We start from the raw sequence: 12301 nt of genomic DNA on the forward strand, positions 1-12301 counted from the left end.
TCTGAAAATTTAGTTTTGCGAATCCAATCAGTTACCTAAAAAACCCTTGCATAGAGTTTTTTGACCGGATTCTATCAAATTTGAAATTCTTGCTCGCCATATTTGACCAGCCTTTTTTTTTAAACTTTTTTTTTTATTCTCCCACCGGCTAAAACTCAAGTTTGAGACCTCCAAATACACCGTGAATTTTTGTAGAACCATAAAAAAATTCTTAGAGGTCGTAAAATTGCATTTTCGATTTCCCATTTAAATAACATGAGAAGCAGCCTGTTTGTTCTGTCTGTATTTGATAAGTCACGAATCCGAAACCTTACAACAATGACCATTACATTTTCTCATAGGAAATTTAATGCTCTACATAAAAGGTCTCTTGTCATTTTGTGATAAGCCTCTTCGTTCAAAAGTTATTCAAGGTCAAAGTTGAACTCGGAGTAAATTTCAACATTTCACATCACACCAGAAAAAAAAAAGAAAAAAAAAAGAAAAAGAAGGGAAAAAAAATGCAAATTAGATCCGATTTTCACGCACGGCGACGCAAAGCGACACGCTCAAACGCTCGTGGAGTTCCTCTTTCTCCTCTTCTATTCCTTCTTCTTCTCCTTCTTCCTTCTCCCCCAAGTAACACCGTCGACGCAGGTATTGACCGCTTGTCAATACATGCCAACGAAGGTGGCCACCATCTCATGGCCGAGACTGCAATACGACCAGAAGAGGAGGAGCGTATGTATGGGACATTCCACGAAGGACTGGTCAGGATGGAAAATTTGTGATTTGGAATTTGCTTTCTTTTCGTCGCATGGAAGTACGGGTGGAAAAACAGTGCCTCGTTTTGTTCAATTTTTTTACAATCACACCTATCAGAGATACGATTTATTACGGTATTTAAAAAGCACTCATGTTCTGAAGTATAATTTTATTTTTTTAATGAAATTCTTGGAAAATGATGAGAATTGGAATGAAATTCTTTGCGTGAAAAGGAAGACCAGTATTTCTAATAATGATAACCGAAAAGAAGCTCGTTTATCGAATTATAAAGTGACGAACTCGTATTGTAACATTGAGAATATTTGTCGATAATATTTCAAAATAAAATCGATCGATACACCCAAGTTTATTACAAAGATTTTAATATTAAAATTTAAAATGAAAGAAAAAAAAAAAAAGAAAACTAGTAAAAATAAATTTGATAATTTTCTGCATTGCATTTTCGAAAATTTTTCATTGAAAAACACGCAATTTGAAGTGAAAACAAAACACACACGCATTCAAATTCATGTATTGTTCAAAAAGTTATAAGCGTTTGAAAAAACTATTGAAATTTTCGAAAATTCATATCTCGTGAAACGGTCGGGAAGAAAAAATTTGACAAAGTCAAAGGAACCTTCTTTCACAGAATGCAAAAACATAGCCAAGTTCCAGCCAGATCAAAAATGTGAAAATTCGGAGTAAACTGAGTTGGCATGGAATGCCCCATATATAGGTCGAACCGGTGGAACGCACCCATGTGCCCGTATTAAGCCCCCCGTCTTTTCCCTCCCGGGACCTCCGTCACGGTCCGCGTCGCATTCCTCGGTCGGCAAAAAGTATTCCCTCCCTCGGCACCGCTGCAAGCTGTCTTCTGACAATGAGCTGCTACGGGCAAGTTTAAGCCGCGTGTCACAACGCTATTTAAATGAATGCCGATTCGCGAGAACGACATCATCGCGGGGGTGCGTTCGACGCGATATTCGCATCTGACAGAGTTCTGCTTTACCGACCGAGTCACTTTTCTATCGTATTCCAAGCATTTCCGAGCAATTTGATATTTGGAAAATATTTCACTTGTCGCAGTAATTGTTAAGTGCGATTATATTCGTCGATGCTGTATTTTATACGGTTATTGCAACACTAGTTCTGCTCGATTAGTTTACGATGTTTTTTTCGTCAGGCAAGGGCGCTGACATTAAATTACCGCAATGTTGTTATGAAAATATATCACGTTTAACCGTAATAAAAAATAATAATGACGAATATTAGATGTTCTGGATACAGCTACAAAACTCATTTTCTTCATTTTCGAGTTATTCGCGAGGTTGAAGTTAGTAACGTTAACGTAACGAAATGTTGAGAAAAAATCGTCACTTTGCAATTTTAGAATGTTTTTTAAAAGAGTTGGGATTTTTTAAATATCAGTATCCTGAAGTTGCGAAAAAACAATTTTTCCTAAATATACATCGTTACGCTAACGTTACTAACTTCAACCCGATAGTTATTCACCCTATTTTGTTGAAAAACTAAAGTTTTAATTTCCCCATTAAAATATACATTGAAAAACAATTATTACACTCATACAAGAACGTACTTTTTTTCCTTGAGAATAATAAAAAAATTTCTTTAAAAATAGTTATTAATAATACATGAATATTTCTCAATAACAATATCTCAGCAAATATAATGTTTACTGCATGCATTTAATACTCAATGAATAATGAATTCACGTTTTATTCAATACGTTAACATGTATTAAAAATTAGTGGTTAACAATATTTAATAAAGTAGGAATAAATTGATCAGGATTTGACTATAAATGGCATTTCTGCTATTTCCACATGTACAATGAATCGATTTGACAATAAACTTATTAAAATGCGTTTGCTGAAGTTAAAAAACCAGTAGTGGGCAAAACAATCAAACGTTACCAATCGTAATATCACCAGGAAGTGTGATGCAAAAATTTGAAAAAAACAAATTTGAAAAAAAAAGCTTTACTTAATACTTGAGAGTGGCCCATTTGTCGTTGGGCGCGAGGTGTTTAACCCAATTGTTTTATCGCGATACTTCCGACACAAGGATTGATCGAATAGCCACGCAGTGTCTCATAAAGTATATACTATGTATAGAAAATAGACACTAAGGGGTAATAAATAAATCGAGTTGGGGGGAGGAGGAGGAGGAGGCGTGAAACTATACGACGATTCGATATTACGACAGCGAGACGAGCATTTGCGGTAACCGTGGTGATTTCACTTTTCCATTATTACCGCGATATTACACGTATATTACACAGAATTGGGACACGTGTGTGCAATAAAGCAAGCAATGTGTTACGACGACGTCGATCACGATCATCGAATATGTGCGCCGACGTCGTTGCTGCAAGCTCGCGAAGCGGACGCCGGGCTTTCGACACAGTAGATAACGACGAATCGAGACACTTCCGGTATGACGAGGTACAAATAACCCGCGTACTTAGTAAACGTTAGTCAATTTAAGCGAATCGAGATCATTCGCAATTGCTGGGTTCAACAGCACCAACGTGCACCGATTACTTGAAAAAAGAAAAAAAGCAGAGAGAGAGAAAATAAAACAGCAACGACAACTACTTCTATACCAATCATCGTGATACTTTTACGCGATTAAATTATGCTTACTTGTATGTAAGAATCGTGTCGCAGAAACTGTGAAATTTATACAGTCATTAGTAAAAATACAAATAAAAGCATTGCCGATGTTCGATTTTTTAACGTATGTATAATTTATAATTTACTGAAAACGTTCGTTCTTGACTCTCGAAACAAGCCTAATTTTTTGATCAATCAAACTTCAACAAACTTCTTTTATCTACGGTATCGTAAGACAATTAAACCAAAATGCAAACGAAAAAAGAAACTATTTTACTCGTTTATACTTCGATCTGATGTATATGTGTTATATTGACGAAGCGTGCAAGGCATTACGGGAAACTATGTTGAAGTTTGTAGTAACGTTAACGTAACGAAAGATCGTTGAACAAATCGTTGTACAATTTTAGAAGGACTTTCAACGAGTCGGCTTTTCAAAATACGAACATGTTTTCTATTTGCACTGATTTACTAACTGAATTTCGGACAATCCTAAGGTTGCGAAGTAACGATTTTCCTAAACATGCATCGTTAAAGTAACGGTACCAACTTCAACCTCATTACGGGGAGCCATAAAGCCTGCGGCGAAATGTTTCACGGTTAAAAAAAGAAAGAAAATGCAGATACTTTTTTCTACAACATCCTCCATATTTCTTTGCGAGCTTTAAAAGCGCACTACACGTTAGTCATAATTGTCCTTATCACCATCCGCTTCGGTTATAAAATCTCAAACGAATGACGAACAGCGGCAGGATGATTCGACTCACGATAGATGATGATTTAAATTTAAATATAGAACGTCCAACGGTTAATCGTCGATTAGATAAGCAGAGTCGAGAAAAAGGATAAAAGATGAACGTACGTTCCTGCTGTATGTATGACATAAAATTTATATACGAGGGACGGTCACTGAAATTTTAATAAAAGATGTAGCAAACTCGTACAGAGTGTCCGAGAAATGACGAAGTCATTTTCTCTCTTTCCAAGGTGACCACAAATTTTTCGGAAAAAATTCCGTGACATTTCCAGGTTTTCCAGAACCTAAAACCTTGTTCTCTCAGACATTTTGCCACTTCTAGTATGTCACTAAAACGTAAATAGTTCAGTTTATTAACTCTGTATTCGGTTCAAATTCAATTCGAATTTAAGAAAAATATAATCTACAAAAAGTCAGTTTAAGCCAGCTTGTTTTCCTCGACGAAAAAAAGTCAACTTGTTACCTCAAAAAATCGTTTCTAATTCCAGTGATAGAAAACTGATATTTTCAGTTTTTTTCAACGACCAAATAAAAAATTCCCTGACAATTCCGGGTTTTCCATGACGTCTTTTAAAAACCCTGAAATTACCAGGTTTTTCAGGTGTGTGGCCACCCTGTCTTTCGGTTTCGAATTCCCGGTCTCAAGACTTGTTCCGAAATAGCTGCAGGAAAAACTCGATAGCAGGTCCGATTCGACTTCGGAAGGGACAAGAGCCTCCGTTGGGAATCGATTAGACGCTGGAATCCAGAAAATTCTCAGGGGAGACTTGGGCATGATGCGTATACTCGCCCTGGGGGATTATTCCGTAATTTATACCCTCGTCGAAAAGGGAGATAAGCCTTTTTTTCGCCGATCAGCTGAAAGAATCTCGAGACCAAAAACGCGCGCGCTTTGTCACTTTCACAGTGATAAAACTACACCGAAAATAAGGGTCCTCATTGCCTAAAATATGTCGGGTGTGCCAGAAGTTGGGGAAAAACTATGCGTAGAAGTAGAAATAAGCCGTCATCCACTTTGTTTTTCCAAATAAGGACGCGGTAGAAAATGCATAGTAGTTCGGAATAGCGAACTATACGTGTAAAATACAAAATACTATACCTAGTGTGATTGTGAATATTTTTGGTTGTATCAGTTTTGATTAATTGGAGAGTATTTTATTCGAAATTTGATTTTTTGTAGAATCAAACATTTTATTTTAGATTGAGCACCGTTGTTTGTATTATTAAATTATAATTGGTTCAGTGGTTATTTTTTTTTTTTTTTTTTTTTGTCAAGCGAAAAGATCCATTACAGAAAATCTAACTTTCGCCGTCTCTTAAATAAATGACGAATTCATTTACAAACAATACGAGCCTTAAAGTTTATAATAGTCGGTCAAGCGATTAAACAAGCATTTCTCGTTTACAAAAGAAATGTGCCTAATTTTTTATGATAATTTGAGGGGATTATTGTTTGAACTAAATTCGAATCGATTATCTGAACTTGTGAAATCTATCGATATTAATTAACACGAAGACGAAATGAGAAAAATCACTATTTTGCGCATTTGGAACGATTTTGAAGTATAATAGTTGACTAAATAAAACAAAATACAATGATACGAATAATGCAAGTTCGATCATCTCGAGTAATTCTCCAGATTCTCAGACACTAGGCGACGTAGTTTGTAACTTTGTTTCATTGTTAGTAGCAGTCTGACAGTCAAAGTCATACAAGCTGTCATATTTCACATCGGAAATGAATCATTATCTAAAAACTTATGATTCGTCGGTTTTATTCCGGGTCTTTTCCACCTTGATTCATGGGGGAATTTCTTTTTGTCAAGTAACTCAAGTAAAAGTTCCAAAAGCGCCAAATTCCGAATTTTCTTGTGGTGAAACTTAAAGGAAATCAATCTTTGACGAAACAATCAAAGTTTCGAAGGTACGTAACTCCGATAAGTCAAAGTTCCGAAAGTGCGAAAATGAAAAAGTCTGAAACATCGAAATTCCGAATGATCCAAGATTTTCAGTTTCGTGAATTTCTGATTTGATGAAATTTCACCACTTTGATCTTTCTTTATATCGGAATTTCCGATATTTTTACGTTCAGAATCCTGCTCAATACGATTTTCGCTTTCTCCAATTTTCTTACACCCACTCGTTGAGTCAAACTACGCTGTACGATTATATTTTAACTTTCGGAATTTTACTCTATCGAAACTTCATTCTCCGGAATTCCGTTCTATCGGAACTCTACTATTCGTAATTTATATTTTCGGAATCTTGCATTTCGAAACATTGAGCCGTCTGGTTTCTTTGCTGTTTCTTCAAAGTTTCATTCCTCTACTTCAAGTTTCGGAACTTCAATCCCGCCCCGTGATTGGGTGTAGAAAATTTCAAACTACCCATGATCCCCCGCAAAGGGTGGTGGCGGACCGAATAGCAAACGTCCAGCAACGACGAACGAAAGAAGAAAGGAAGCGGGAGGAACCGAGTAGAGAAAATACCGCTGCTGCTGCTGCCGGTGTAGACGGTAAAAGGCGAAGACCAGCGAAGGTCAGAGATGCGTGCCTGCAGCTGCATCGCTATCGCCTTCTCGGCACTCCCTCGCTCCGAAACGTTGCAGTTCGGACGCCCTTCCAGCTCCCATAGACGGAAGGATCGAGTCAAGTCGAAGCGGGTTCAGCAGCCCCAGAAGGCGCGACCAGGCAGCCAGGCATTTCTCTCGGCGTTCCCTCACCAGGGGGAACGACGATCGGAACACGTATATAACACGAATCCAACTGCGTGTGCATACGAGTTGCGACGCCTGAAAAGCCTGCGCTTACGGAGCCTTTAAATAGGCTGCGATAGCCGTGCGTTAAAAACCCCAAGTTTCTTCCCGACGCCAACAAGACGTATTATTTGAGACAACACGAGAGTTTTTTTTTTGTTTTTTTTATTTTCGAGATGTTGGTATCGCGATCCTAGACAAGTTGGTAGGGTTATTATCGTAACGCTAATTTTGGATTGTTAAAGTTACCGACGTTTTCACAGATTTTTCGTATCAATCGAAAAGAGTCTTCTTAATAAGATGACGTTTGTAAGTGACTGTAAAATTTTAAAGACAAGACAACATTTTTTGCCGTACGGTTAGCGAGGTTTAATTTGTACGCAGTTTTGAAACTTTTTTCAATTCACTTGTTACCAAATTTTAGGATGCTGAAGTTAGTAACGTAAGCGTAACGAAACATTGGGGGAGGGGGGGATCGCTATTTTGTAATTTTGTAGTGACTTTGAAGTAGGTAGAATTTAAAAATGTGAATCTGTTTTGCCTTATTATAATTTACTGCATTTCAGACATTCCGAAAATTAGGAAATATCGATTTCACCGAAACACGAATTATTACTGTAACATTACCAACTTCAACCACGCCAGATTTTTTGAAGTATTTTATACTGTAAATATTTCGCTGAAATTGTCACATTTCGAATGATACAAAATGTTTGAGTTTACAATTGAATTTATCTCTCTCGGAAACTCGACAAAATTTTATGATAAAACAAAAATCCCTGATCATTCCCGGGTTTTAGGTAGATTAACAACAACCCCGAACAAACGAAACTTTAAAACTGAAAAATCACCATTTCGAAACTTTGGAATATAATTTTGAAGGAGTTGATTTTGACAAAAACATGAAATGAAGTTTGGACAATCCTGTGTCCGTGAAACAACGAGTTTTTCTAAAAGCGCATTGTTGCGTTAACGTGAAGAATTTGAATCTGAAGAAGAGCGAATAAGCGCCGACCGATTGCCACGAAACGAATTTTCGGATTACGCTCGAACAGAGTAATAAAATAAACTTTGCTTCTGACATTCGACAATTTACGACGAATGTAATGGCGCTTGCTCCGGAAATCAATCAAAATTGAAACAAAAATAAAAACTTGCTTCGACCAGAATCACCGGAAACCTGTAATTAACTGCTCTTCGCCTATCTTCACAATTATAATGCCGTTAGTCGCCGCATGTGATCTGGGATAAATAGTTGGACTACTTGAGGACGCATGGCAATTATGGAGTTTGTTTCAATAATAAAATACATCCCTAGTAAGTCAGATCAAACTGCAGCGACGTGACAGATTTGTCACAAACAATATAAATATCCATCCCTGCCTCAGGCAACGAAGCAAAGCAACGTGCGCCACTCACGCCTGTGGTTTCAGGCTTATTCTTTACAAAAATTAAAACTTTCTCCGTGACATTGACAATCAGAATCTGAAATAAACAAGCCCTCGGCCACATATGAATTGGTTCAAGCAGCCGTAGAGTTTGAACCGATTGACTGAAAGTTGTAAATAATTTTCTACGGGTGAGAATTCCTTGTAGAATTATGAGGTTGAAGTTAGTAACGTTACTTTAACGATGCGTGTTAGGAAAAAATTGTTACTTGGACCCTTAGGATTGTTTGAAATTCAATTAGTGAATAATAACAAAGAAAACATGTTCATATTTTGAAAAGACAAATTCTTGAGAACCGTTCGAAAATTGTACTATAATGAGTTTTTCCATCACGTGTCGTTACATTACCGTTACTAACATCGATGTTCTATAGCAACGAGGTTAAAGTTTGTAACGTTAATGTAGCGATGGATTTTCAAAGGAAAATGATATCGCTGCTTCGCAGCTTCAGGATTGAGTGAAATTCAGTAATCCACAATTCAAGTAAAACGTACTCATATTATAGAGACTGAACTCATTCAAAATCGTAAAAAAAAATGGTTAAATCAATGGTTTTTGTACCGATGCTTTGTTAGCCCAACGTTACTAACGTCAGTATTGTATTCAATCATGATGCAATTCATAGCAATCTTTAAACTTGTTCCATGCCCCTCCCGATTCGCATATCGCTAAATCCGGTTTCGATTGCTTGAAAAACCCAGGAAAAAATATCCATAACATTCAAATACTAGCGTTTGGTCGGTTTTTGTTTTCGACCAACTGACGAAGCGAAACGGAATTTGGGCTATGCGTAATGTCGCACGTACAACGTACGTATACCCGTGATTAGTAGATGCGGAACGATTTCCTGTGTGCAATAAGGAATTTAACGGCAGTTAAACATTATTGATAAATTGGCCATCCTAATGTTGTATTCACGGCAGGTGACTGCTCTACCGACAATTCTTCGCTGTCGTTACATGGAATTTAGGGCTTGAAAACTGTCGCGTGTATGGTTCGATAATATTTAGAGCTGCCAGGTGAAATTTCACAGGCAGTGAAAGATCGTTGGAACGATACAAATCAGTCAAATCGACTATATGGAACCATTGACAAGCCGATTTGTTGTTTATGACGTTTCTTAATACACTGTATGAACAAAGAGAGCTGTTTCCTTCGTATCTTGTTATTTCCCGCCGCTAACAAGAAGATACGCAGGTATTCGCGTACAATAATACATCCGAGAGAAGATACGCGATTACGTACGAACCTTCCTTGAACCTCGATATCTTGGGGCGTTCAATAATAGACTCGTGCCAACGCAAGTTACACAGATGGAAAATGTTTTCATCATTTCTTATTATTCGATCAACAGTATGCATCATCGATCGTCTGATTACGACGAGAAGCGAAATTTATACGTACGACAAAGCCTGGTCTTGTAAATAATTTCGTCTCTCCAAAAGGCATTACAAATAACACATATCCCATCGATTTTTCGACTTTGTAGTCAGCCCTCGCTGTTCCCAACTCCCAGGCTCGCAGTGCAACCCAATAGGGGCGGGGGGGCGACGTGTGGGGGTTGAGGGGGGAGCAGAGCATAGACCCAACGCCCCGGCATCTATATTTACGTCTGTGTTTCACGGTGAAAAACGGAAAATGAGGAAAGCGGTAGCGGAACGAAACAAAAAACGATCGTGGAACAGAAATCGTTGAACAATGTTTGCAGGAACGTTTCGAAACGAACCGTGCGAACAATAAATCCCAAATCAGTCCGTGGCTAAGCTGCATAAATCAGGGAATGGAATGGAAATGACATCGTTGATAATAATGGCGAGTGGAGAGTCGAAGAGCGAAACTAGGAAAGCGGTAGCGTAACGAGACAAAAAACGATCGTGGAACAGAAATCGTTGAACAATGTTTGCAGGAACGTTTCGAAACGAACCGTGCGAACAATAAATCCCAAATCAGTCCGTGGTGGCTAAGCTCCATAAATCATGGAATGGGATTGACATCGTCGATAATAATGGTGAGAGGAGAGGAGATGCGAAGAATAAAAGAATTGCGACGCGACTTACCTCGTACTTGATACCGTTGATTCGTAGCCAGGTCTCAACCTTGAGACAATAGGGCGATAGAGAGGGCAGCAACGGAGTTCGCTGAAACTGGTAAAGGTAAACGATGTCCTTTTCGAAATTCGGCTTGTGGACGGTGACTGTTTTTGCCGGTGCCGGAGCCGGCGTCTCGGCGTTAGCCTCGTCCTTCTTCTCTTCCTTGGCCGGTGCAGCATCCTTCGTGTCCTCCTGCTGCTGTTTGTTGTCGGAGGTCTCGTCCTTCAGAGCCTCCTTCATGTCCTTAACATCCTTGATGTCTTTTGTCTCCCCCGCGGGCGCGTTGTTCTCGGTCTCGGTTGCCATTGTCATTTGCGTGACTTTAATCGCGGGTATTGAAACCGTTTTACGTAGAAATAAAAACCAACAACAACTAGTTTTAAGAAAAATTTTTTTTTTTCTTTTTTTTGACAACGTATATAATCGATCAAACGCCGCTAGCGTACAACAGGGGTTTACCTCTGTATTTCTCGAGTGTTTAATTTTTTTTATTTTTCAAAATTATTATTATTATTCTTTATTAATTAATCAATTAATTAATTTATTTATTTATTTACGACTTTGTTTTTCTCACAGCTGCAGTGCTTTCGGTGCGCTTGAAAGAACCGCTGCTCGCCTGACTTCTCTTTATATATATATATATATGTATGTATATATATCTTCTTATACTTCTCCCTCCGTGTACTTTCTTTCCTCCGCACAACTCGAGCTCGAGACTTGTACTACTACGCCGGCCGGTTTCTTGCACAGGGTCCTCTGAATATCTGATTCACCCAGGCTGCCGATGCTGCTGCTGCTGCTCTCGCCTCACGTTCAACACCCAGCGGCAGACAGACAGGCCGCGCATGCGCTCTTCGGGCCACACCCCACCATCGACGCCATATTTAATTGGCCTTCCACCCCCATCCCTCCCCACGGAAAAAAAAGGAGAGCTCTCAGAGCCTCACCCTGCTGTCCCTATAATCCCTTCTTCGCGGCACACGATCGGCATAGGACCTAAAAAGTCAGGAGAATAACTTTGGGTAACGGCAACGTCGCACCCTGTAGCAACGCGCGCGCACACACAACAATGACGATGAACCCCTTTTTCCATGATTATTTACCATTCCGTGTACATGTACGTTTGTACGTGCGTACATATACGTACAGGTATGCAATAGCGAAAGAGCTGTCAAGTTTTGCAATATTAAACACGCATCGTCTGCGTATCGCATCTACGTACATGCGTTAATACAATACGTATGGTATTGTGAATACCACTTAATTGTGCCCCCCTCCGGGTCTCCCCCTCCCGTCCATCTTAAAATTCAATTCACTCATGCTCGAATTAATTCCAATGGAATGTACGATTAATTCAACGACAATCCTACTTTGCTTGCCCCGTACTACGCTAGTTTGTGATCCTGATTTCTTTCTGCCTTTGTCTCGTGCTGTTGTTATAGGCACGAAGTTGAGATATAACCGCATCGCCATGTCGCGTATGGAATTTTATTTAATTATGATTGTTTTTTTTTTTTTTTTCAGGAAACAATCTTTCTTCCGCATAGGATGCTGATGTAGCCGACGCATTGCTGATGACATAATTACAGGACGAATAGAAATAGAAATTTGTTATTTAAAATGCATTCAATGCAAAGAAGTAAATGAACTAAACTCTGTCACGAATATGCTGCAAGATTTATTAACCATTATACACGTAGTATTGTAGCATAACTAAAAAAAAAATTATATAAATAAAATTAATCCGCTGTATATTCGCTGTATAAAATGTAGATCACCGTGGTCTGAGCTATGTTTACTTATTCGGTTTAGCAATATTTTTTTCTCTTTATTTTTGTTTTTTTTTTTTTTTTTCATAAACAGGCAGGCA

The 12301-nt window shown here is 38.5% G+C and overlaps 1 protein-coding gene across 1 annotated transcript in view; it reads right to left on the bottom strand.

Moving 5' to 3' along the window:
- LOC124185960 (failed axon connections) overlaps window positions 1-11242 on the bottom strand; it is a 36252-nt gene extending 25010 nt beyond the window's left edge. The window contains exon 1 of the mRNA XM_046577220.1: window positions 10399-11242. Within this exon, the coding sequence (XP_046433176.1) occupies window positions 10399-10743 (345 nt within the window). The 5' untranslated portion in view covers window positions 10744-11242. The remainder of the gene's footprint in view (window positions 1-10398) is intronic.
- Window positions 11243-12301: the final 1059 nt, after the last annotated feature.

The sequence above is a fragment of the Neodiprion fabricii genome, chromosome 7 (assembly GCF_021155785.1).
Source record: "Neodiprion fabricii isolate iyNeoFabr1 chromosome 7, iyNeoFabr1.1, whole genome shotgun sequence".
NCBI classification, from domain to species: Eukaryota; Metazoa; Arthropoda; class Insecta; order Hymenoptera; family Diprionidae; genus Neodiprion; species Neodiprion fabricii.